Below are 26663 nucleotides of genomic sequence, written 5' to 3'. Positions count from 1 at the left end.
CGACCGATCACTGTTACTGATGTCGGTCCTCTCTGGTGTTTGGAGTTAGTGTCTACACCTGTCAGCAATTTAAAGATATGAAATATTTGAAGGCCCATGTCAAGTTTACAAATGGGGGGATACAGGACCCTCAGATCTACAGGTTTATTGAAGGCTATAGAATCATGTGGACAGCGGTAACGTGGCTAATGTTATGCTAACTGAATGCTAACCAAACGTCGGCATATCATGAATAATTGATCTCCCATATATGTACTGTGATATATCCTGAATCATATTTCCCAGTGTAGTGCTCTGTTCCTGTAGTTCAACACATTCAGCGTCTCTTGCGGATGTTTGCGACGTCTCCCTGTTAGTTTAAAAGAATAAAATGTAATCCCATGGTCCTTTTTTGTTTTATTCGTTGGTCATAGGAGGGACATAACAGTTCCTAACAACGCTGTACAAACGTTTAATGTAATAAAAGTTACGCTACTTCGCTCCCTGTATGGATGGACGACGTCTTTTCCCCATTGGAGAAAAGTAAAGTGGACAGTGAGGATGTCCAGAGAGGAGCCTGTTTCATCATAGTATCAATCCTATGACAAAATCCATATTATTGCACGTGCTGCTTATCTAAAGCCACTGAGAGCAGGGACATATTGTTTATAAAGTAAACGCTATGCACAAGGGCACAGAAGTCCCTCTCTTACACAGGGTCTGCAGATAAAAACAGCTGATCGTTGGGTTGCTTTACACCCGGGCTTTAAAAGAGACGGAGCAGCAGCAGAGAGGGCGGAGGAGTCATCATTATCTCCATGTTCACACCGGAATAAAAGTGCAGCGTGGCTCTGTAACAAAGGCAGCATCAGCAGAGCCTCGCCCGTCCCTTTCCACCCAGAGAAGAAACATTAATAACCCCCCCCACGACATCGCAGATTATACACACACACACACCATGTAAAGACCAGGATTGCATTTAATCAGGAGACTAAACAAGGTAACTGTATTTCCTTAGAGTTACATAAAACAAATCAGGCTACATTTATAAAAACGTTAGATTACTATCAGGATTAGAGTGTTAGTAAAACCCTAAAAAGAGCATATTTGTTGTAAAAGGATCAGATGTTATCTCTTCTCTGTCAGCTGTACTGTTCTGTAGGATAATACTTGTGAATATATACTTCTTACTGCCTGAATCTGCTTTATGCTTTTCACTTTCTTTGGTTCATTTCCTCCGGGTCCAATTCAGCAGGTGAACCTATGTTCATTAAATAGTGTGTGTGAGCATTACTGTGTGTATTAAACTAAAACTGTAATATGTGTAAGTAAAACAGCCACCAAGTACCAGGACCTGGTCCCTCAATGCAGGGACAAAGGGTGGCAGGCCTGGCCTTTCCCAGTTGAGGTCGGCTGCAGGGGCTTCACAGTGCAATCTGTGTGGAAGATGCTCTGGGAATAGCTGGTAGTAAAAAACAGCTGCTCTTAGGTTGAGGGAGGCAGTGGAAAGAGCCTCTTGTTGGCTCTGGAACAGGCGTGAAAGTTGTGCTGGAAGCCAGGGGAGGAATGTCCGATGAGAGTTGGACAGAGGTGGGATGTAGTGGAGTGTGAATACTTTGTTACTGTACTTAAGTACATTTTTCTGGTATCAGTACTTTACTCCCCTACTTATTTTTCTGACGACTTTTTACTTTAACATTTTTAACACAAATACCTGTCTCTTTCTACTTCTTACATTTTCCAAACAGGCTGGTTCCTTTAGTTTGAATGTGTGTTTGGTGGCGTGATCATTATTATTTAGAGTCATTGCGTGCCTATTGATTTGAACACGATCCGTGTATCCATCATTTCCTGATCTTCTCTAAAGAAGAGGGACCAATGAAAACGTTGTCATGTTGCCGTTGTTCAGCATGGAAACATTCATTAGCTAACAATGACATTATTGTTCTATTAATATAAAGAAAGGTCAGGTACTCTTTAAAACAGCTGGTAGTTATGGGTACTTTTTACTTAAGTATATTTCGAAGCCGATACTTCTTTACTTTTACTTGAGTAAAGAAGTTTAGTCAGTACTTCTACTTTACCAGAGTATTTTTAAACACGAGTATCTGTACTTCTACTTGAGTAAAGGATGTGTGTACTTTAGCCATCTTTAGAGTTGGACCCCCCCTGACGACATCCTCTACTGGCCGAAAGCCTCAGTCAATAGTATATATCTGAAGGTGCTAGCATTAGATGTATTTAATAGTGCTCATGTTTCATTGTTGGTGTATATAGGCTACTGCCTGAATATGCTGAATGAAAGGCAGGTTTTCTTATAAATACAATCTTTTCTGATCCTAAATATCTAGTTTAGTTATTTTCTAAGGTCACATTGTTGTGGTGTCTTAAAAATACACTTCAGTAAAAAACATCTTATTGATAATTCTTTCTTCTTGTGTTTATCTGCATTGCATTTGATATTGAGGTAATCCAAAAGTAAAGGAAGTAATCAGGTTAGGTTACTTAGATTACACTTTTCTTAAAGGTAACAAGTTATTGTAAAGGATTGCATGTTTATTTGATTCACCTCGAGATATGTACGGTGGATAACTTGAACTATTTCATCATGTATATGACTTCCAACCCCAAAGGGGAGAAGAAGCAGATCAGGTGAAACAAAGGACAGAGACATTGTCATTAAGCAGAGAGCACATTTTCCTGAACAGGCAGCAAAGGATGAATACTTTATTATTTTGTTCACGAGTACAAGTAATCTCCAATAATTCGAAGGACAAAGAACTGGTCAAATAAAAACTGTATTCAACGTCAAATAAACTATTTGAAAAAAAGAAAAGAAAAGGTGTTTCCTTTGAGGCTAAACCAAGAACTTTGTGTGATTTTTGGTCAATTCGATTTAAAACTTTGGAATGATACTGAACTTAACAGCAGATAACTATACAGATTTAGAGAGGCCCTATTATGCTTTTTTATGTGCATGTAACCCCCCCCCCCCTGAAAACCACTACATTGGACTCCTTTGTTTACTTCTGTAACATAAGACTGTAACACTTGCGGTCCTATGCTCCAACACATTGTACTTGATAGGCTAAGGGGCGGGACGTCTATAAATGGTTGACCAATAACAACAGAGCTGGCCAGCTAACCAATCAGAGCAGACTGGGCTCTGGTTTCAGACAGAGGGTGAAAAGAGTTGCTGCTTTTTGAACATGAAACCATGGAGACAGTAGAGCCAAAAATGTATAACAACCTGAAAATAAGAATAACAGGGCCTCTTTAAACTCAATTAGGAATGAAAATGCAAATGAAACCCAACAAATGGAGCTCAGATATGATAATGTGGAACTTTTTGTGAAAGTGTTTAATATTCAGCAGTGATAGCCCTCGAGCTCCATCCTGTCACATGAAGTGCGACGCCAACAAAACAAACCCAGAACAGACCGAAGCTTTAAAACAGATCGGCGGGCAGAATGAACAACATGCCAGAGAACAGACGAGGGGTGGAACCACATCGTGTGTTCATCATAAAAATCCTCTGCACCTACACAACACGCTCCGTCACCTCTGCACACAGCTTCAAACGCTCAGACCTGTAATCTCTTTTCCAGTGTTAAGGCACAAACTATTGCTCTGTTAATACAGGAATATAAATGATCTTTGGTTACTGCAATGTCATTTAAACAATCATAACATATTAAAGGTGCTGCTGCTTTGAATGCTATTAAACAAACTTACATGTTTTAGGTGTCTGCATCATAACTCCCAGAAGAGGGAAAGAAATAAAACGAACCAACAGAGAACGGAGCATGCAACCTGCAGCAGCAAAACTCTAAAGTAAGCCTTTCAAAGTGCACATTTTGTATCTTAAAGCCACATCTTTTTACATTTGGGAAAGACCGTGTTACATCACAGAGGTTTTTGGTTTCCAGCTGAGAAACAGATTCAACTTAAATAAACTAAACGGTTTGAAAATGAAAGTAAAGTAAAATCACATTTATGAAACATGATTACAGTGCTTAAAGGGATAGTTTGACAACATGTTATATTACTGAAAGTTAGATGAGGAGATTGACACCTCTGTGTGCTAAATATGGAGCTACAGCTAGGGGGAAGGTTAGCTTAGCATAGAGACTGTAAATTGCCCTGTAAGACGGTTAGCCTAGCTTAGCATAGAGACTAGAAATGAAGGGAAACTGCTGGCCTGGCTCTCTCCATTGGTAATAAATTATCGGAGTAGTGTTACATAAAATCAATGTCTTATCTTTGGTTTGCTTTGAATAAAAACCAACATACATATTTTTTATGGTGGGGCAGATGCATAAAAATAAATCTACAGCTAGGAGACGGTTAGCTTAGCTTAGCTTAGCTTAGCTTAGAGACTGGAAACTAAGGGAAACTGCTAGCATATCTCTGTAAAAGGTTGTTAACAATCTGAGTGCCATTACATCAAGACCTTCATAATCAACATGTGTTATTGTTGGTTTACTCTTATTATTTAAAATAAGTTTTTTTTAGGGGGGGGGGTTGCATTCAGTCTATATAAAAATACACGATAAAAAAGACGTAAATTCTCCCATGTAACTCTTTCTTAGGGCTGCAACAAACAAGTTGAATTTTCTTTAATCTCACCAATGACTCTAGATGAATGGTTTGCATGTATAATGTGAGAAAATATTGAAAAATCTCCATCCCAGCTTCTCAAAGTCCAAGGAGATGTCTTTTGATTTCCTGTTTTTTCAGTGAAAAACGTAGAGATATTTAAAATCGACTAATTGTTGCAGCTCGCCTGTAAAAAAGTAAATATATGTATTCACTAAAATGTCAAACTATTCCTTTAATGTGCCACTGCTATAACAGGTTTAATGAGTCAGAATGAGCATAATTACTGGTAGATTGTTGCTGTATAATAGCTTTTTTGGTGTATACTTATAATGCATGATCAATGAATAAAGTTGACATAATTCTTCAGTGGAAAGTACTGCAGGACAGAACAGCTGTAAATTCGATAAACAGTCTTAAAACATTAAGCAAACAAATGTTCGCAAATCCAGCAAAAACACTGCAACGTGCACACGACACCGACCTGCTGATTTAGGTAAAGATAAAACTCTTTGAGAATCTGTACTGCGAAATGTTTATGTAGAAAAACATAAAGTCTGTCTTCTCAGGAGTATAAAAACACTGATTAAAGGCCGCGGTGATCCACGTCTTTATGCACTTACAGGTGGAAAATAAACTCCTTAAAAAAGGCAGCTATGGAATAAAACAGCTACTGAGATGCATAAACAAAATCCAGGATTTACGAACAGGAAGTATTCCAGTTCTTCCATTATAAAAAACATCCCAAATATAAAGTACCTATGTGTCTCTCTTATAAAAGAATCTCAATAAAATTAGATTTTTATATAAAAACTAGCGTGCAAATTGGAGTCTGAGCATCATCTTTAAGACATCAGGAGGTTTGATCGGACTTCAGTCTCTCCTCCGAGTTTCTCGAGTATTTGACGCAGAACGAGTCTCCGTCGGGGGGAAACTGAATGCCGTCTGACGGGGAGAGCAGCGGCGTGGAGGTGATCCAGGAGGAAGCATCTAAAGTCTGATCCAGGCAGTCTTTGGAGGCAGGAGGAGCAGCGTCTTTGGTATAAGGCAGAGTGTCTTTATCTGCAGAGGGGAGCTCCTTCTCACTGTCTGTGTGCAACACCGGCCCGCTCCTCTGCTGCTTTTTATCGCTAAAGGAAGTCTTGCCGAGTGACAGGAAGTGAGGCTTAGGGCCGAGCGGCGACCCCGCTTTGACCCCGCTGAGGCTTAGGATGTTTCTCCGGGTTTCGTAGGGGAGTTTATCCAACTGCCTGCCGACCTGCACCGGGCTGGGGAACAGCGTGCCCTGACACGCCCTGTAGAAATATCTGGAAGCAAAACAGAGACACACATTAGACAGAAATACTCCTCTGCAAAACATCTCTCACAGCAATAACTGTAGCCAGGGAAGTTAAAATGATCAATTTACCACTACTTTAATCTATTTAAGAGGACATTTTCTGCTCATTTTCAGGTTCATATCAGTATGTAGTGTCTCTACTGTGACATGTCTTCATGCTTTAATGTTCAAAAAGCGCTTTATTTTTCTCATACTGCCTGTGCTGCAGCACCTCTTTTCACCCTCTGTCTGAAACCAGAGCCCAGACTGCTCTGATTGGTTAGCTGGTCGGCTCTGTTGTGATGTGTCAACCACTTAGAGATGTCCCGCCCCTTAGCCTATCACGTACAATGTGCTGGAGCGCTAGCCAATAGAAGCACAAATGTTCATTAGTAATGTCCCTATGTTTTGGAAGTAAACAAAGATCACACTAAAGGGAAGTTAAAACCCCAAAAAGAAAAATAGGGCCTGTTTAAAATAAGAACAGCATTGCTTCGAACAGTGAAAGAATGCCGGCTCTTTGGATAAACCTGAAGAACATCTGGTGCAGAGAGAGCTCGTTGCATGGGTCATAAATTAGAATTAAATAAATAAATCTGAGGAACAGGGGAGTGGGTATTCAGTGAGACACAGATGTGGGGGGGGGTACCTGGGCAGTAGAGCGGCTGCAGGTGTGATCACACACAGCAGGTAGAACAGGGGGTCCTGCAGGAGGCGCTGCATGCTCCAGTACGGGTTGGAGGGGGAGTAGCAGGTGGGGCAGGAGGCGTTGTAGCACAGCGCCACGGTGAAGAACAACGAGATGCTGAAGCAGATGCACAGCCAGTTCATCCACGTCTGAGGGAGAGGGCACGGAGGAGGGGTATTAGCTTTCTATTCGATTAAAATACACCAGGATGGACATTCAAAGCCTTAAAACAAGAAACAAAATGTCTGAATGTGTCGGTCGCATAATTTAGAATGAAGGACACAAAAAATATCTGATTTAAAAAAAACCTATACGACGTTTCCTGAAGCACTTTTTACCTTTTTCTTTTGCACTTTTTATTCATTGAAATGGTTTTGAATCAAAAAGGCAAACTTATTTATTTTCAGGGAGTAAAAGTTTGAAAAATAAATGTATTTTACTAGATGACTTAAATCCAAAAGTAGATTACATGAATGACATCAAAAAATGTAAAAGGTAAATAAATATATAACTTTAATTTATGTCCATTATCTTTTTATTTGATCCAATAACTTTTATTATTATTGTTTTTATTTATAAGAAGGAAAACAAATGTTACTTTAATTTATTTCCATATATCCGTTATTTTCGTACTTCAAAATAAAAGCATGCAGTCTGTATGAGCTGCGATCTATCTTAATGATAAGAGATAAGAAATATGCATTTGATATTTGTAGTATTTATTTGCTGCAGATGTTTGCCTCTGAAGCACTTCAATACTTCTATCAGATATTTTACATTGGTTGATATTTGGATTTAGATACAATTTATTTTGCAGCCCTATCTAGAACATATCATACATTCAAGCAGGTGAAAAAAACCTATACATTCAAAAGGCTATTTTTAGGCATATATTATGGGTCTCAGATAAGAACATGTAAAAACACGTCTATGATGTGTTTTGCTCAAAATACAAACAGATCATGCATTTTAGACATCCCTCATATCCCTCTGTTTTAGCCCTGTTAGAGAAACGCGGATTTTGGGTTCTTAGCTAATGCCTGATCAGAATTCTACCGGAGATCAAGTTACATTCTGCTGTGATAAGACACAATCCTGTTCTAAACCACATCAAGGATTATGTCTGAAACAGTATGGAGCTCAAATGTTTTTTCTCTTGCGGGTTTACCACAAGGTGAGTTCCTTTTTTTATTTCCTGCTTTTTAAACACGTGCTCTCCAGTACAGGTTAGCTCTGAGTGTTAGCGAGGCTTGCTAATGTAAACAAAGACGAGATTACGTCCAAAACACGTCAGACATTGTTTCTGATAGCAACTTTCTGTGGGTCCACCATCCGAAATGACGTAATATCGGCAGCAAATCTGTATCCGCTCGTTGTACCCCCATTTTTAAAATATGTGGGTACGGAGGAAAAGAGAAAGGGTTTTATTTTCTGACGCTGCGTGAGTTCCCCGACGCACCGCGGACACATATTTATGTATAAAAGACATCAAAAAGTGCATTTTGCATGATACAAAAATCATTTTATATTCTCTTTTCAAGCTGTTACAGCAAAACTGTCCTCATGCCCCCATGACTGACAGACATCTGACAAGGTGAATGCTATAAAGAGTGTGTATTGTCCCGCCTGACACACACACACACACACACATAATTAATTACAGCCTCACAGCTCTTGCCTGCTGTCATCTCAAATACCTTTAATTGACTTTCACAGCATTTTCCCATCATGCATCATTCATCATTCATCCGGAGCAGCAGGATGTTTACCTGCCGCTCACCGTGAAAACCTCTCTGTGCAGAAAAGGACATTTTCAACATGTCGGGGGGGGGGGGAATTTACAGCCTCAGCATAATGGAGGAGACTCTGACCCACTGCACGGTCGTAAATTTAAAATGGATCCTGACCAGCACGTTTACGGGAAACATGTGGACACCTGAGAGTAAAACCAAGAGAGCAGGGAGGGAGTATATAAATATTTTGGAGCATTGGGGGAGGCAGTTTGCTGTCAGAGTGATTTATAGCCTCTGATTCTTAAAGCTTTCTGATCCAATTTCATCCGCTGCAGCTAAATGTTTCTTCATTTGAGTGATAAAAAGCAGCACAGAGAGAGAAGCCTTTCCAAGTGATGAAATCTTATAATTACACCGCTTAGTTGAACACTTGATTCTGATTGGTCGATTATGACATTCTGGAGGTCTGTTATTTTGACTGTTGCCTCGGAGGATCAAGGGACTATGTGCAGTCATATCAATCCGCAGAAAGAGGTCCCGGCAGTTTAACGTCAGCGGTGGACAGCAAGCGATCCGTTTTTTTCAGTCAGAAAACGGAGTTTCCTTCTTACCCAGGTTTTGGTCTCTATGCCCAGGTGCACCAGTATGGTGAATAAAGCCAGGGAGGTGATGGGAGTTCCCCACGTAAACAAATCCACATCAGAGTCAGCGTAGGCCTGAGGAGGAGGAGGAGGAGGAGGAGGGATGAGTCAGTCCAAGCAGATAAACAATCTGAAGTAAAGTTATGGATTTATAAGGAAAATTATGAAAATTAGACTCACAAAGTAGGGGATGAAGAAGCAGACCAGACTCTGATAGAAGGCATCGATCATATTCATCCAGAACATATATGGCTTGTATTCCTGTCACAATAAAACAATAAAATGTAAAACAGAAACTAACTGTGAACGACATTATATTCATACCCAGGTTATATAGATCTATAGCATGATAACAACAACCATTTAAATACTGCAACACACCGGATGAGAAACACTTCTTCCTTTCACCGTTAGCTTCTTTAAAAAGATATGCACTCTCTGCTTTAACCACAGATATTTTCAAAATAAAAGCGCACGGACCTCAGAGTTCTGCCCGTTGACGTAGAGCTGAGGTAGTTGTTGCAGAGTGTCTGCAGACACGTCTTTGTCCAGCGTGCCGGTGATGAGCTGAGGGAAGGCGGAGAACATGAGGTTGAAGAAGATCAGGTACCACTGATCGACCATGGCCGACCCGGAGAACCCGCAGTAGAACTGATACCAGAAGATCAGCGCCACGAACATCTGGGGACAAAACATAACGGAGGGAAATCAATTATTCACTTTTTTTTGGTTTACATTTTTATTGCCACTTTGAATCTCAAGCCAAAGACATTTAGAAATGTGTTTTTCCCTAAAAAAGAAAATATACAATAAAAATAATTAGCAGATAACATACAATATTAATGTAAAACAATTAATTCTGTATATTCTTATATGATGCACTCAATAGACACTCTTTTTTATTGGTTAATATGTGTATATTTACTGTTAATGTTTTTTTTTTTTTTTTATTACATTTTATTTTTTATAATTTTCATTTTAAGAAGATATGTATAAATATCAATCCACAATTTTGTTTATTTATTTACAGTATTTTATACTAATTCTTTTATATGTTTCACTCATGAGTTGTGGCTTGTTGACATGCTGCTGTAACAAAACAATCTCTTCAAAGCAAGGTTTTTTTTAGCCACTGTTTTTGGGGGTTTATCCAGAAGACAGAAGAAGTATGTTTAGCTAGAAGATCATTTGTTTTAATTTTTTCTTGGTGTTATTAAGAGTTTTGGACTGTCTGGTAGTTTAACTGAAACTATCTTATTCACATATTTGTATTAAAGTGCACCTATCATGCTATTTTTAGGCAATAGCATAGGTCTCAGATATATAAATATATATTAAAAACATGTCTATGAAGTGTTTTGCTCAAAATACCAAACAGATCACCCATTCTAGCCATGCCTCATATCCCTCTATTTCACTTCCTGTTTCAAAAGTGCTGATCTGCCGTGATGAAACGCCATATCATGGATTATCAAGGATTATTTCTGAAACAGTATGGAGCTCAAAGGCTTTCTCTCTTGCCGGTTATACCACAAGGTGAGTTCCTTTTTATTCCCTGCTTCTTCACACACATGCTCTCCAGTACAGGTTAGCTCTGAGTGTTAGCGATGCTAATGTAAACACCGACCATATTGCGTCCAAAACAGTCGGGCATTGTTTCTGATCGCAACGTTTCTGATAGGGCCGTGGGTCCACATTTCAGATATTACGTCATATCGGACGCAAATCTGGATCAGCTCCGTTTTTAGAGATTTGGGTACGGAGGAAAAGAGAGAGGGTTTTATTTCCTGACGCTGCGTGATTTCCCTCACACACCGGGGACACATATTTATGTATAAAGGACATCATAAAGTGCATTTTGCATGATAGGTCCCCTTTAAGGGACATTAGTGTCTGCAGGGATGCTGAGAGGAGTGTTTTTGTGCAGCAGTTAAAGCGTCTCACAGCGTTCTTGTAGAAGAAGTAGAGGATCATGTTGGCGAGGCGGGAGTAGCACCAGTGTCCGTGAACCAGCAGCAGCTTCTGCAGGTACCGGAACCGAGGAAGAGCAAAGTCACTCGCCATCACCGCCTGCAGGAAAACACAGAGACAGTTAGTGATTAGAAAGCAAAAGCTTCACTACACTCAAGCTAACCCCAGTGGAGGCTTGAAGCAAAGTTACAGCAGCATGGAGATGGTCATAATCGTGCAGGATTGTGTGTATTTATTGAGAACACATGTAGTTCATATCTATTTTTTTGGAAGATTGCAAGGAATAGTTTAAAATAATTTATGGAAATATTTAGATAAATCAAAAGGTGTAATATAAGATGTTAATATATTACAGTTTAATTCCACTATTAATTGAGCTAACTTATTGGTTAGCTGTCGGGCTTTGTTGTGATTAGTCAACTGCTTAGAGATGTCAGGACATCAGGAGGACACGTCCCCTCCTGACCCAGAAAGCGACGCAACTTCTGGTCCAGGTTCTCGTCATCTCACGCCTAGACTACTGCAACTCCCTCCTGGCTGGTCTACCTGCATGTGCCATCCGACCTCTGCAGCTCATCCAGAATGCAGCGGCTCGTCTGGTCCTCAACCTTCCTAAATTCTCCCACACCACCCCGCTCCTCCGCTCCCTTCACTGGCTTCCAGTAACTGCTAGAATCCACTTCAAGACACTGGTACTAGCGTACCATGCTGTGAATGGATCTGGCCCTTCCTACATCCAGGACATGGTTAAACCATACACCCCAGCACGTGCACTCCGCTCTGCATCAGCCAAACGGCTCGCTGCACCCGCACTGCGAGGGGGACCCAAGTTCCCATCAGCAAAAACACGTGGGTTTGTTATCCTGGCTCCAAAATGGTGGAATGAGCTCCCCATTGACATCAGGACAGCAGAAAGCTTCCACATCTTCCGGCGCAGACTGAAAACTCATCTCTTTCGACTCCACTTCGAACCCTAACCCTAAAATTACTAACAAAGCACTTATATACTAACAAAGGACTGGCTTATCTAAAGCTAGTTGAGTAGCACTTGAAATGTTTTGGCTCTATGAAACCTGATGTACTTATATGATTCTGTTTTCTTCAAGTTTGTATCTTGTTGGTCGAATGCACTTATTGTAAGTCGCTTTGGATAAAAGCGTCAGCTAAATGCAATGTAATGTCCCGCCCCTTGGCCTGTCACGTACAATGTGTTGGAGCGCTAGCCAATAGAAGCGGTAGTGTTACATAGTGTTGTCCATATGTTTCGGAGGTAACACAGGGATTTTAGCCTTTGCAGCCCATTTACATGCACAGAAACCTATAGAACGCACTACAGGAAAGAGGAAGCAACAAAAGGCATAGCAGGGGCTATATAATACGTTTTGATATATATAATGTATTAAAGTATTATCCCAGAAGCCCCTTTTATCTTCACTTGACTTAAATATATGAGCATGGTTTGCCTGGTGATTAGAAATGATTAATGTAGCGGAGTTTCAACAGATGTGCTGAACAGCAGTGAGCCTCTGCAGACTAATTGGGAATCTCCATCATGCTTTGCAGGATCGCCTCCCTGGACATTTATCCCCTTTTAACCATGCATCCTGCCTTAGCCCTGACCTCAGTGCAGGGACGAGCTGTGAGGAGTAACGCAGATGTACAGTGAGATGCTTCCTGACTCAGCAGCACACTGCTGTTAACTTAAGGGTGTGGTGTGTGTGTGTGTGTGTGTGTGGGCTGTAGCACACACACTTAAGAGTGATGGAAACACACTAATATGCTCCACTCCACGTCCTCCCCTTATCCCCTTATCTTCTATCCTGTTCCTCCTTTCACTCCTCTTATTATCTCCTTACCCTTCATTTCGAGGCACAATTAATATATTTTGTAATAGTTAGTATAAGAATTTAAGTTATACACACCACTGTATATATTGTAATACACCAATTTATTTGTACATATTTCTTTTTGTTATAACATTTAGTATAATGTGCACAATTCAGGTGAATTTCTTATGTTTGTATCAGACATTTTTAATTAATCTGCTTATTGCACTTTTTACATTTAATTTGTATTTTATTTCGTATCTTTTATTGCATGTTTTTACTTAACTTTTTATTTTATAATCAATCGTTTTTATGGAAATTTTTAATTAAACTTTCTCACGTTTATATTAATTTAAATTATCTTCTTTTTGCACATTTTAAATAAAATGTTTTAATTATTTTATTTGTTTATTGCCAATGTTTTACTAAACATTTGTATATCATTTTTATATCATAAAATTAAGAAATAGTTACGACCCAATTTCACCCCTTTATATACAAACACATCCTGATTTAACCCCCCCCCCCCTCTCTGTCCCCCCCTCCTCACCTGCATGCCCTCCTGTCCCGAGATGCCGACGCCCACATCCGCCACCTGGATCATGCTGACGTCGTTCGCCCCGTCACCTGAGATCAGTGAACAGAGAGAGAGAGAGTAACTACACACACTCGGGTACATTATTTGGTTTCCTCCACATTACTGCTAACACGGCAATGGCAGGAAAGCGCTGAGCGAGCAGAGAGAATCCTCCAGAGAGAGCGGAACGAACAGGAAACACGTTGAGAGTCACCCCGAAACCCCCGAGTCACCTTCATCATTCTGCTGCTTCATTAAAACTAAGAGTTAATTACTAAGGTGATCTAAAGTCACGCTGTGCAGACTCAGCGGTCACAGCGAGGGTGATATATGCCGTTAAAAACTTTGCAATATATACCTGGCAGCTAAATCCTCAGAACTGTTACAGGATGTGTATTTTGTAAAATGTGTAACTTTTTATTGTCATTTTTTTTTTTTTTTTATCTTAAGTACTTTTGTATGCTTAGGTAACATTAAGCTGTCTTTAAGTACATTTCCCCTCTGTGGGACTATAAGGTATTCTGATTCTGATGAAGGTGTTATGTCAGGCTTGGACCTTCTCAATATAACTATATAATAACTGTATGTTATTGAATTACAGTTTCCAGATTTAGAGAAGCTCCTCGTCTCCTCCGCAATTATTAGGGGAATGTCAGATTTATGAGAAAAAAAGTCTGAAATTTGAGAAAAAAGTCTGAATTCTGAGATGTTCTGCTTAAATCTGAATTAGAGAATATTAGAAAAAAGTTAGAAGTTTGAGATTTCAGAAAAAAATCTGAATTTCCAGAAAAAAATCTGTATTTTCAGAAAAATTGACCGAATTTTGATATTTTTGGAAAAAAAAAGTCAGGATTTGAAAATGTTACAGAAAAAGTCTGAATTCTGAGAAAAAAAAATTCCCCTCTGTGGGACGACAAGGTATTCTGATTCTGATGAAGGTGTTATGTCAGGCTTGGACCTTCTCAATATAACTATATAATAACTGTAAGTTATTGAATTACAGTTTCCAGATTTAGAGAAGCTCCTCGTCTCCTCCGCAATTATTAGTGGAGAGAGGAAGTACAAAGAGGCTGATTAGATTATAATCATCATTATAGAGGTTCGTGTGTTAGTTAAAGGTAGGGTAGGTACATTTGAGAAACCGGCTCGAGATACACTTTTTGTTATATTCCATGGAATGCTCTTAACATCCCGATAGCAATGAATATCTGAAGTGCTTTGACAAAAAATCCATAAAAAAATGTCATCTGTGGAAGCCGTAATACTGTAAAAAGCACGACCAATCATCTGAGCCGGCCCGGCTAAAATAACTGGATGGCCTACCTGCCTGTCAGCCTTCCATCTGTGCACAAACTTATCTCGTGCCCTCATTGGTCATGTGCGCGTTCGTGTGTGTTGGAGGAGGGGCTCTATAAGGAAGTGGCAGATTTTCTCCGGTTGTGTATTTTCAAATTCTAGCGATCTCGAGCTGGTTTCTCAAACTTACCTACCCCACCTTTAATGTAAAGAAAATTGTATGTGCGGTCATGTGCAAACGTATATATAGTTTGTTAATTGGGAAATTAATATATCCTGATAAGATATGAATTACTCCTAAAGACGTCATGAGATGATGACCTTTCGACATCTGGAACATGTCCAAGTTTAGGACATTACGTTACATGTCACTTGTTAGACGCTTTTATCCAAAGCGACTTACATACTCAATACTGTGGGCAATTCCCACAGGAGCAATTTGGGGTGAAGTGTCTTGCCCAGGGACACAACGACATGCTGACTGCAGTGGGGTTTGAACCTGTGCCCCCCTGATCCGAATACCAACGCACAACCCACTGCGCCACACGCCTCCTAGGACACCTGACAATGTTCGTGCGTTAAACACGGTTAGGGGAAATGTTAGTGTGTCATTTAGCGACCTATATCTGCTGTCTGTTTTGTTGTACTCATGGGGCCACTACACCATTTGACTGCTTGAGAGCAAAGGTAGTGTTTCCTCATTATTATTGTTTGTTGTACAACGAAATAATAATTGATCAACTATATCTGTGTTTGTGTTTTATTGATTCCTCTCTGTTTCATTCTTTCCTGTTGTGAGTGCTAAATTGCCACAACAAAGGTGTGTGTGATGAGTGTGTGCCTCTTTATGACATTATTAGTAAGGGATAACGCTAAGACAGGGGTGTCCAAACTATGCCCGCCGACCATTTTGAATCGGCCCTCAGCTAATTAAATAAGTATAATGGAATATGGCCCACAGATTAAACTTGAGCTTGTCTTATATTGTACTTCTTGAATATAAATGTTAAAATACATTACACAGTAGTATTCATGTGTTAATAAGAACACTTTTCAAATACATTCAGTCAATTAAAGTTGGAAACATTTTCTAACAAATCTTAGTTGATAAGAAAAAAGCCCAATGACTTATTTCCATAACAAGCTTGAAATACACCGTTCATATTTCTCCTTATTATAATCAATCTGAGGCTTCTGTTTTGAGGGATGAGCTGCCAACACTCACATCATTTACCTACTTTTGATTGATTTTGCTGACTTATAACTGAACTTATGAGGCAATATACCTCTAGTGAGTGTCCCAGCCCTTCGTATATTTGTCTGTATGTTGCCCTCGGAGAAAAAAGTTTGGCCACGCCTGCGCTAAGAAAATAAAACTCTGTTACACGGCGCACCAACGGCTGGCTCTCCGACAACAATTTAAAATGAAGGCAGCTCTGATTTTATGTTTTCTGTGACTGCCCAAGTCTGTTCAGAGTTCCTTTCCACTAACAATTCCTTAAACACTACAGAGACCAAACCGTCTTTTTGTTGGTGTTTACTTCCTGTCTGTCTTCTTCTGGTGATTTATCTGACGTCCAGCGCACCCTCGTTTAACCTCTTTTCCTTTTGCTCTCTCTTGATCCTCCTTAGCAACGGTCATTATAGTGCTTAACAACGGCCTGTACTACTGTCACCTCTGAAATGTCCGAATTGACCAATCAGAATTGAGTATTCAACTAAGCCATGCTATACATCTTATTAAAGAGGCCTTTTCTGTTTTTTGGGGTTTTCAAAGGTCTGCAATGGCTAAAAGCCCTTTGTTCCCTCTAGAGGCAGTTTTGTTGTCTGTGTTGTTGTTTATACATTGTATGTATATTCTGTACATGTTGTGACAATAAATCTAATCTAACCTAATTTTATAAACACAGGAAAACCAGATTGACATTCAAGAGAAATAGGACACTGGTCACTTATTTTTTGTATCTGTTCCTGATTCTGTTTCTACAAACTCTCAAACCAGAGTTGGTGAAGTTTGTAAATGTATGAATAATATCAGCTGCAGGTTATTTATTCGTCAGTAGCAGTTTATTTAATGATGAATTCTTTGTTTCTTCGCCAGAGCAGCGAGTACATGAAGTACCTTATGACTCGGAGGATAAATCTGAGGGGAATGTTAAAGCCCTGCCAACAGGTGAAATCAAAGAGCAATATTTCACTAACAGCCTCTTTTAGTCAGAAAAACACTTCTGAAGTTCCAGAAAAAATATTATTAAATACCTTTGCAGCTCTCTGTAACGCCTCAAACACATGAGAAATCACCAGGAGCAGAAATAAAACATCCGTTTCACTTATTTCATGAAAAAGTATTAGCTCTAAAGTTTAAGCTTAGCATCGGGAAAATATTAGATAAACATCCTGATGGTTGGATTTCCACTGGTAGCTACAACATTTCGGGATTTCAAAATTTGAAGAAAAAGTCAACGTTTTGAAAACAAAATCAGAATTCAGAGATTTTCATTAAAAAGTCAGAATTGGTGTTCTGGTCTCAAAATGTCAGATTTATGAGAAAAAAGTCTGAAATTTGAGAAAAAAGTCTGAATTCTGAGATGTTCTGCTTAAGTCTGAATTTAGAGAATATTAGAAAAAAGTTAGAAGTTTGAGATTTCAGAAAAAAATCTGAATTTCCAGAAAAAAAATCTGGATTTTCAGAAAAATTGACCGAATTTTGATATTTTTGGGGAAAAAAGTCAGGATTTGAAAATGTTACAGAAAAAGTCAGAATTCTGAGAAAAAAATATTCTGAGATTTTTACCAAAAAGTCAGAATTTCGAAAGCTGAGACAGAAAGGGGCGTGGATTTTAAACCTGAACGTACCGATGGCGAGGGTCATGACCTTCAGTTTGTTGCGCACCAGTTTGACCACCATGCTCTTCTGCAGCGGCGTGGAGCGGCAGCAGAGCACCGCGCGGCAGCTCTGAGCCACGGCCAGGAACTTCTCCTCCAGACTCTGATCCAGAGCGTAGGCCAGCGTGCGGCCGTCGATCACCAGGCCGATCTGGTGCACCACGGGGGGGGCGGGTGGGCAGGAGGGAGGAGGGGGGGTGAAGATCCCAAAGGGGGAGACGTTGCTGTGGAAAGATTTGGTGGTGGTGTGATCTGAGGAGCTGCAGAGGAATTTGGCCTGGATGTAGTGAAGACTCTCGTCCAGCAGCAGAGCACACGCCTCCTGTTCAGAAACACAGCGGCTAGTCAGGTAAACTGAGCAACATCTGGCACACAGATGTGAAGCTGCTCAGAATTAACATCGTCCTCAAATGGCCTCTTTAAAAATGTGTTTCCGAGACGAGAAACTCAATATTATTGTGAGTGAATGTCTCACCAAGAGGGAGATGAAATCGTTGATACTATTTTCATGACTGTAAAGTAGATATTTAATCTTCTTGTTGTGATTTTTTTGTCATACTCTGTAAAGCACTTTGGGCTATGTCAAGCATGAAAGGTGCTGTATAAATGCTGATACAGATACAGTGGAGCTGAGAGCTAAATGCTAACGTCAGAATGCTAACGTATTGGTGTTTTTTTTTCTGTTTTTCAGTTTTATTGTGTATTGCTCCTCCCTCCCACCTGAGAGTCGGCGTTGAGCGTCAGGATCTCCTCCTCGGGGTCGAGCAGTTTGCAGGCGTAGGCGATGTTGACGGCAGTTTCCTGTTTGTCTCCCGTCAGAACCCAGATCTGAAGACCCGCCTGCCGCAGCGACGCGATGGTTTCAGCGACGCCGTCCTGCAGCCGGTCCTCGATGCCCGTCGCTCCTGAGGAGGAGAAAGAAAACGGTGATACAAACTCTAACATCCTTAACAGCAGGAGGAAAATTAGACTGAGTATTGGAGGTATAACTGTCAAGTGGGAACTAAGTTTTTTTTTTTTGTGTACGTTTTTGTGTTTCTCTTATTTTCCTACAGTACTGTTATGATTGGCTGTGAATAAGAAAATATGAAGGACATACCATCTAGTTCTATTTTTTTTTGAGAAAGGGGCAGGTCATATAAGATTATTTTCTTCTCCCTGCTCCTTTTCGGGTATGGTGTGTTTAAAGAGACATGTTTTGTAAATAATTGTTATACATTAAGTTGTGCATACCATGAACGGAACAAATACAAATTAAATGAAATTGAAGGTAAAAAAAACTAACAAAAAATATGATTAACTGACAGTAACGTGGTTAATTTATGAGAAAGAAACTCCCAAATTAATGAGGATTTTTAAATATTCTCTGAGAACGAATAAAGTATTACATGTACAGCACTTGGGCTCGACCAAAATTCGTTTTTAAATGTGCTCTATAAATAAAACTTGATTTGATTTGATTCTAAATTATGAAATCACAAATTTACAAGTAACAATGTGAATGCCATATGAGATTAAAGTGTGAAATTCACGTTAAAAATACATACTCTGTTAGATTAAAGGGGTAAATTAGCAAGGAAACATCTCAGATATTCTTCAAAATTTGAGAAATTAAATGTGTGATTTAGAATACAAGGTTTTTCCGATTTTTGGAGAATGTCTGAGTTTTCTCTCCCAAATTAAGACTTTTTCCCTGACTCCATTAACGCCATAATAATTTTTTTACCAACAGTTTCCCTACTATGCTTTCATAGCCAAAAATAATAATGTATTCATGTAATTAAAACATAGATAATTAAGGTATTTTTGGGATAAATCCATGAATTACCCAGCAGCTGCAGGTTGGTCTCCAGACGCAGCGCCGACTCAAATAGCAGTTCCTCTCGACCCTGGATCGCCGTCTCCGCCTCAAGGTGGCGCTGCAGCCAGCATGCATATTGCTCCTTACTCATGACCTGACACACAAACAAACACACACACACACACAATCACACACACATAATCACACAAGCACACAGGGTTATAATGAGCGCTTCTGGTGAGAGCATATATCAACAGCCTGGGAAAGTGGCACAGATTGCGATTGAGTCACGGAGAATGACTCTGAGCTGGGCTGCAAACACGGAAATGTCCAAAAAACCTCCAAAAACTGGAGAATTATCATTTTTATTTTTAAACAAAGCAAGGGGAATTATTGTGATGACATTATGAGAAGATATCCTAACCCAGGGGTCGGCAAGTAAGTTTGGCCTTGGGCCAAAACATTTCTGAGCCACTGGATGGCGGGCCAGAACATAATCAAAGGCTAATTTAAGACATTGATTGTTAAAATCGCTGCAGTTATTATCCAGTGGAATGCCCTTACCTACTGGCCTAGTTAAATCAAAGTGGTTCATTTTGTTTGGCTTGGCAGTGTTTTACACACCGTCTTATTTGACTTTCTCAGGACTTAAAACTGTTTTTGGGGGCAGACCTCCACAAAGAAAAATAAATATATACACACGAACATAATGAAAGGCTAATTTAAGTCATTGATTGTTAAAATCGCTGCAGTTATTATCCAGTGGAATGCCCTTACCTACTGGCGTAGTTAAATCAAAGTGGTTCATTTTTTTTGGCTGGGCAGTGTAGTTTTACACACCGTCTTATTTGACTTTCTCAGGACTTAAAACTGTTTTTGGGGGCAGACCTCCACAAAGAAAAATAAATATATACACACGTAAGGTCATCATCTTAACAGTTTTTTATGCTCATCGAGTCATCCGTGAGCAGAGCATCAAGTTGGCATGCCTATAACAGCTGAATGCGGCGATTACCATCTTGTTCAGCAAGACGCCTCACAAACTGATTAAGATCAACAGCTTTAGTGCGTTTTGATTCAATGCTGAGTACAGCCAAACTTGACAGTCTCTTCTCTGTCACCGTCTCGTTCAAATCAAATCGCCGCCAATCACATTTCCACGCTCACGCCAGGGCCGGGGGAGGGGTTACAAGGATCGAGTCTTGTGCTGCATTCACTTGCACTCGGACATTAGGGATTTTCTCTCATAAATGTCCGATGAGCCAAAACTTTTCTTTCAAAACAAAGCTAATTTTCCGGGCCAAATATTATTGCATATTAAACAGGCGGCCGACCCATGCCCTAACCCTTTTAATATATTAGCGTTCTTAATTAAGCTTTAATCAAACTCTTTATCTGTTTTATTCTTTATTATAACTTTTCTTTATCCCCTCTTAATTTGGAAATTAACTCTGTGAATTTATTTTCTATTTATTTGTTTAATAAATATTATTTAGGCTGTTAATTTTTTAAATTTCTATTACATGTTCACAAATTTACAAGTAACAATGTGAATGCCATAGGAGATTAAAGTGTGAAATTCACGTTAAAAATACATACTCTGTTAGATTAAAGGGGTCAATTAGCAAGGAGCTTTTATCCAAAGCGTATATACTCAAGTGTCAACAACGACATGCTGACTGCAGTGGGGTTTGAACCTGTGCTCCCGTGATCCCAACACCAACGCACTATTCCGCTGCGCCACACGACTCCCTATTATTATTTAATTAATTTCTAATGTATTAGTTTAATAATTATTTGGGCATTTCTTATTTTTCTGCTTAATCTTTTTTTAGAAATGGGTTAAATTGTATCTTTATATACAAAATTAAAGGTTTTAAAGCAAGGCATGTTTCTTTGTTTTGTTTATTTATATATAAATTAGCCTATATTTTGAACGACGTATATGAAGAGTTGCATCAACAACAAATAAAAGACTCATTCAAACACCATGTGTGTCTTGTCACGTGTTACCTTCTTAGCAATGCACAGCGTCCTCAGGCCGTCGGCAGCGTACAGGTTCAGGAAGTACTGGGTTCGGCTGAAAATCTTTTTCTGCCGTTTCCCTTTGGAGTTCGCTTAAAAAACAGCAAAAGAAAGAAGAATTAACATTAACTTCCTCTCAAAGAGCCATCTGCCGTCACATCTACATTTAACCCTGTATGCTGCACCTTTATATATTTCATACCAAATGTTCATATTACTCATCATGTACAATTTGATTAAAAAAGAATTCTGTAAAATATTCTTATTTACTGTCTGTCTATTAATTTATTGACTACAAAAGTTATATTTTAATATAACACATTATTTCATGTCTCTGGCATCTTACTGGCAGTAGGACAAACAGATTGGTTGGTTGGTCACACACACACACACACACACACACACACACAACACACACACACAACACACACACACACACACACACACACACACACACACACACACACACACACACACACACACACACACACACACACACACACACACACACACACACACCACACACACACACACACACACACACACACACACACACACACACACACACACACACACACACACACACACACACACACACACACACACACACACACACACACACACACACACACACACACACACACACACACACACACACACACACACACACACAAAATCTGAAGAATTAAAACACAAGAAGGATCATTTTATCAATCCTGAGAGATCAGTTGATCAGTAAAAAAATGACCGTACTGGCTAATCAAAAACTCTTAAACTCCTACGGTAAGCTATGCATATAACTGGTGGTGGTGTATCAAATCCTTCTAAGATAATGCTTTACCACATGCTATGCCTCTCTCACTTATCCCAGCAGACTGCCTGAGCGATCAGAAGTCTTGCAATAGCAGCAGACTGCCTGAGCGATCAGAAGTCTTGCAATAGCAGCAGACTTCCTGAGCGATCAGAAGTCTTGCAATAGCAGCAGACTTCCTGAGCGATCAGAAGTCTTGCAATAGCAGCAGACTGCCTGAGCGATCAGAAGTCTTGCAATAGCCAGCAGACTGCCTGAGCGATCAGAAGTCTTGCAATAGCAGCAGACTGCCTGAGCGATCAGAAGTCTTGCAATAGCCAGCAGACTGCCTGAGCGATCAGAAGTCTTGCAATAGCAGCAGACTTCCTGAGCGATCAGAAGTCTTGCAATAGCCAGCAGACTGCCTGAGCCATCAGAAGTCTTGCAATAGCAGCAGACTGCCTGAGCGATCAGAAGTCTTGCAATAGCCAGCAGACTGCCTGAGCGATCAGAAGTCTTGCAATAGCAGCAGACTTCCTGAGCGATCAGAAGTCTTGCAATAGCCAGCAGACTGCCTGAGCGATCAGAAGTCTTGCAATATCCAGCAGACTGCCTGAGCATCAGAAGTCTTGCAATAGCAGCAGACTGCCTGAGCGATCAGAAGTCTTGCAATAGCCAGCAGACTGCCTGAGCCATCAGAAGTCTTGCAATAGCCAGCAGACTGCCTGAGCATCAGAAGTCTTGCAATAGCAGCAGACTGCCTGAGCGATCAGAAGTCTTGCAATAGCAGCAGACTGCCTGAGCGATCAGAAGTCTTGCAATAGCAGCAGACTGCCTGAGCGATCAGAAGTCTTGCAATAGCAGCAGACTGCCTGAGCCATCAGAAGTCTTGCAATAGCCAGCAGACTGCCTGAGCATCAGAAGTCTTGCAATAGCAGCAAACTGCCTGAGCGATCAGAAGTCTTGCAATAGCAGCAGACTGCCTGAACGATCGGAAGTCTTGCAATAGCAGCAGACTGACCGGAGATTTCAACACCGCCAACATGAAGAAGGTCTTGCCAAAATATTTGGACAAAAACACATCAGCTGCCCGACGCGCGGGGGAAACATACTGGACCATGTTTATTCCCCTTTTCGAAATGGATATAAGGCTCTCCCTCGCCCTCCCTTCGGCAAATCAGACCACATCTCACTGCTGCTGCTGCCTGCTTACAAGCAGAAACTTAAAAGGGACAGACCGGTAACAAGGACAGTACAGCGATGGAGCGAGGAGTCAGATGCAGCACTGCTTTGCATCTACGGATTGGAGTGTGTTTGAGGACAATAACATCAACACACACACGGACACCGTCATCTGCTACATTGGGAAATGCATCGATGACGTGGTACCGAAGGTTTGTGTACGAACATTCCCAAATCAAAAGCCCTGGATAAACTGCGAGGTGCGCGGCAAGCTGAAAGCGCGCACTATCGCGCACAGAGCTGGAGATTTGGAGGAGTACAGGAAATCTAGGTATGATCTCCGGAGAGCAATTAACAATGCAAAGAGACTGTACAAAGAGAAGGTGGAATCTGACTTCAAAGGCTGTAACACCAGGAATATGTGGGCGGGACTAAGAACAATGACAGACTACAAAGGAGCAGCGGGGGGTGCTGCGGGAGTGTCTGCGTGCGCATCTCTCCCAGATGAGCTGAACAGTTTTTTTGCACGCTTTGAGAGCAGCCAGACTGTGGAGGTACAGAGGGACCAGGAGCTACACTGCCCTTTTGTTTTAAACGGGGCAGATGTGTGTAAATCTTTTAAAAGGGTTAACCCACACAAGGCTCCTGGACCTGATGGCATCCCTGGCCGTGTTCTCAGGGTGTGTGCAGTTCAGCTGGCAGAGGTGTTCACAGACATCTTCAACAGGTCCCTGTTTCAGTCTGTAGTCCCCACATGCTTCAAACACTCCACTATCGTTCCTGTCCCGAAAAAGACAATAATCACCTGCCCCAACGACTACCGCCCAGTAGCACTCACCTCCACCGTAATGAAGTGCTTTGAGCGGTTAGTCAAATCATTCATCACCTCCTCCCTCCCTGACTCTCTGGACCCCCCCGAAGAACAGGAACACATATGTGAGAATGCTGTTCATTGACTACAGTTCAGCATTCAATACCATTGTGCCCTCCAAGCTGGCCATCAAGCTCAGAGACTGGATCCTGAACTTCCTGACGGGCAGACCCCAGGCAGTGCGGGTGGGAAACATCACATCCTCCACCCTGATTCTCAACACCGGTGCCCCTCAAGGCTGCGTGCTCAGCCCTCTCCTCTACTCCCTGTTCACTCACGACTGTGTGGCTACACACAGCTCCAACACCATCGTGAAGTTTGCTGACGACACGACCGTCATCGGCCAGATCACAGACGATGACGAGACGGCGTACAGAGAGGAGGTCGAAAACCTGACATCTTGGTGCCAGGATAACAACCTCCATCTCAACATCAGCAAAACAAAGGAGCTGATTGTGGACTACAGGAAGCAGCAGGGAGAGGGACACGCCCCCATCGCCATCAATGGGACTACGGTGGAGAGAGTCAGCAGCTTCAGGTTCCTTGGGGTCCACATCACTGAGGACCTGACATGGACTCTTCACACCACCACCATCACCAAGAAAGCTCGACAGTGTCTCTTCTTCCTCCGCAGGCTGAGGAGGTTCAAAATGGATTCCAGGATACTCTGCAACTTCTACAGGTGCACGATAGAGAGTATCCTGACTGGCAGCATCACGACCTGGTATGGCAGCTGCACCGACCTCAATCGTAAGGCTTTACAGAGGGTGGTGAAAACTGCACAGCACATCACCAGGACGGAGCTGCCATCCATGGAGGACCTTTACTCCCAGCGGCTCAGGAAGAAATCACTACGGATTATCAAAGACCCCCATCACCCCAGCCACAAACTGTTCTTTCTGTTGCCGTCTGGCAGACGTTACCGCAGCATCCTGGCAAAGACAAGAAGATTCGGAGACAGTTGCTTCCCGCGGGCAGTGAGACTGTTAAACAATTGAACTGCTGAAACAACTTCAAAACATTCATCTGCTACTCAGTAATATGTATCTAATATCTAATATATATCATTCCAATAACTTGTATATAGACTCGTACTGCACTATTCCACATGCTCACTTTATTTTATAACTATTTTTCTTTTGTATTGCTCTTGCTATCTGTATTGTTATTATGTTGCATTGTTGGAGAAGCCTGTGACATAAGATTTTCAACAACATAATTACTCTGTAGCTATGTCAGTTTGACAATAAAGAACCTTGAAGACTGCCTGAGCGATCAGAAGTCTTGCAATAGCAGCAGACTGCCTGAGCCATCAGAAGTCTTGCTCCATGCAATAGTCAGTATCACAGGGAGCGCAGCTCACTCCATTCTATTTTCCTTCTCTCTCTCTCCGCTCACCTTATCCTATTTTCCTTCTCTCTCTGCTCACCCTATCCTATTTTCCTTCTCTCTCTCCGCTCACCCTATCCTATTTTCCTTCTCTCTCCGCTCACCCTATCCTATTTTCCTTCTCTCTCTGCTCACCCTATCCTATTTTCCTTCTCTCTCTCTGCTCACCCTATCCTATTTTCCTTCTCTCTCTCTGCTCACCCTATCCTATTTTCCTTCTCTCTCTGCTCACCCTATCCTATTTTCCTTCTCTCTCTGCTCACCCTATCCTATTTTCCTTCTCTCTCCGCTCACCCTATCCTATTTTCCTTCTCTCTCTGCTCACCCTATCCTATTTTCCTTCTCTCTCTGCTCACCCTATCCTATTTTCCTTCTCTCTCTCTGCTCACCCTATCCTATTTTCCTTCTCTCTCTGCTCACCCTATCCTATTTTCCTTCTCTCTCTGCTCACCCTATCCTATTTTCCTTCTCTCTCTGCTCACCCTATCCTATTTTCCTTCTCTCTCCACTCACCCTATCCTATTTTCCTTCTCTCTCCGCTCACCCTATCCTATTTTCCTTCTCTCTCTGCTCACCCTATCCTATTTTCCTTCTCTCTCCCCGCACATTCCTGTCTAACCCTTGCTTGCTTCCCAGTTTAGACTCGTCGCATCACGTAAGGTAAGTATCGGGGTCTAATCGCCAAAGACTTAACATTTATCATATGGCATGTGTCAATAAATGTTCTTTAAACAAAATGAAGTCTCTCCTGATTGAAATGAAGCTCAGCGCAAGTTCTTTTAGGAAGACTGGTATACATTCACTCCGCAGCTGCTTATAATCAGCTCATCACGGGCTTCCTGCTAACCTATTACATTCACCTCAATCTCAGCAGCCAATCACTGTGCTGCAGCCAAACTTTAAAATGGTTCTCCTCTCTCCTGCAGTCAGCTGTGATTCCAGGTGTTCATGCTGCCGACCACCTCCTCCCCATCCACCTCCTTTCATCACATCCAGTGCCAGGAGAGCTAACCCAAAGGCCTCATCACACCTCCTCTTCATCCCTTCTCCTCATCAAATCCAGATCTTCAGCATCATCACCAGTGTCTAGA

At 41.1% G+C, this 26663-nt stretch overlaps 1 protein-coding gene across 1 annotated transcript in view; it reads right to left on the bottom strand.

The window, feature by feature from the left end:
* Positions 1–2692: 2692 nt before the first annotated feature.
* The window catches only part of atp10a (ATPase phospholipid transporting 10A), a 49676-nt gene continuing 25705 nt past the window's right edge, over positions 2693–26663 (bottom strand). Inside the window, exons 11-21 of the mRNA XM_034147968.1 lie at positions 21329–21432; positions 19343–19469; positions 18235–18419; positions 17485–17836; positions 13306–13382; positions 10903–11028; positions 9439–9639; positions 9139–9219; positions 8929–9033; positions 6546–6733; positions 2693–5885 (exon numbers count right to left, since the gene is read on the bottom strand). Coding sequence (XP_034003859.1) covers positions 5432–5885; positions 6546–6733; positions 8929–9033; positions 9139–9219; positions 9439–9639; positions 10903–11028; positions 13306–13382; positions 17485–17836; positions 18235–18419; positions 19343–19469; positions 21329–21432 — 2000 coding nt within the window. The 3' untranslated portion in view covers positions 2693–5431. The remainder of the gene's footprint in view (positions 5886–6545; positions 6734–8928; positions 9034–9138; positions 9220–9438; positions 9640–10902; positions 11029–13305; positions 13383–17484; positions 17837–18234; positions 18420–19342; positions 19470–21328; positions 21433–26663) is intronic.

This window comes from Trematomus bernacchii, unplaced genomic scaffold (assembly GCF_902827165.1).
Source record: "Trematomus bernacchii unplaced genomic scaffold, fTreBer1.1, whole genome shotgun sequence".
NCBI lineage: Eukaryota > Metazoa > Chordata > Actinopteri > Perciformes > Nototheniidae > Trematomus > Trematomus bernacchii.
This window is presented reverse-complemented; position numbering and strand designations above follow the sequence as displayed.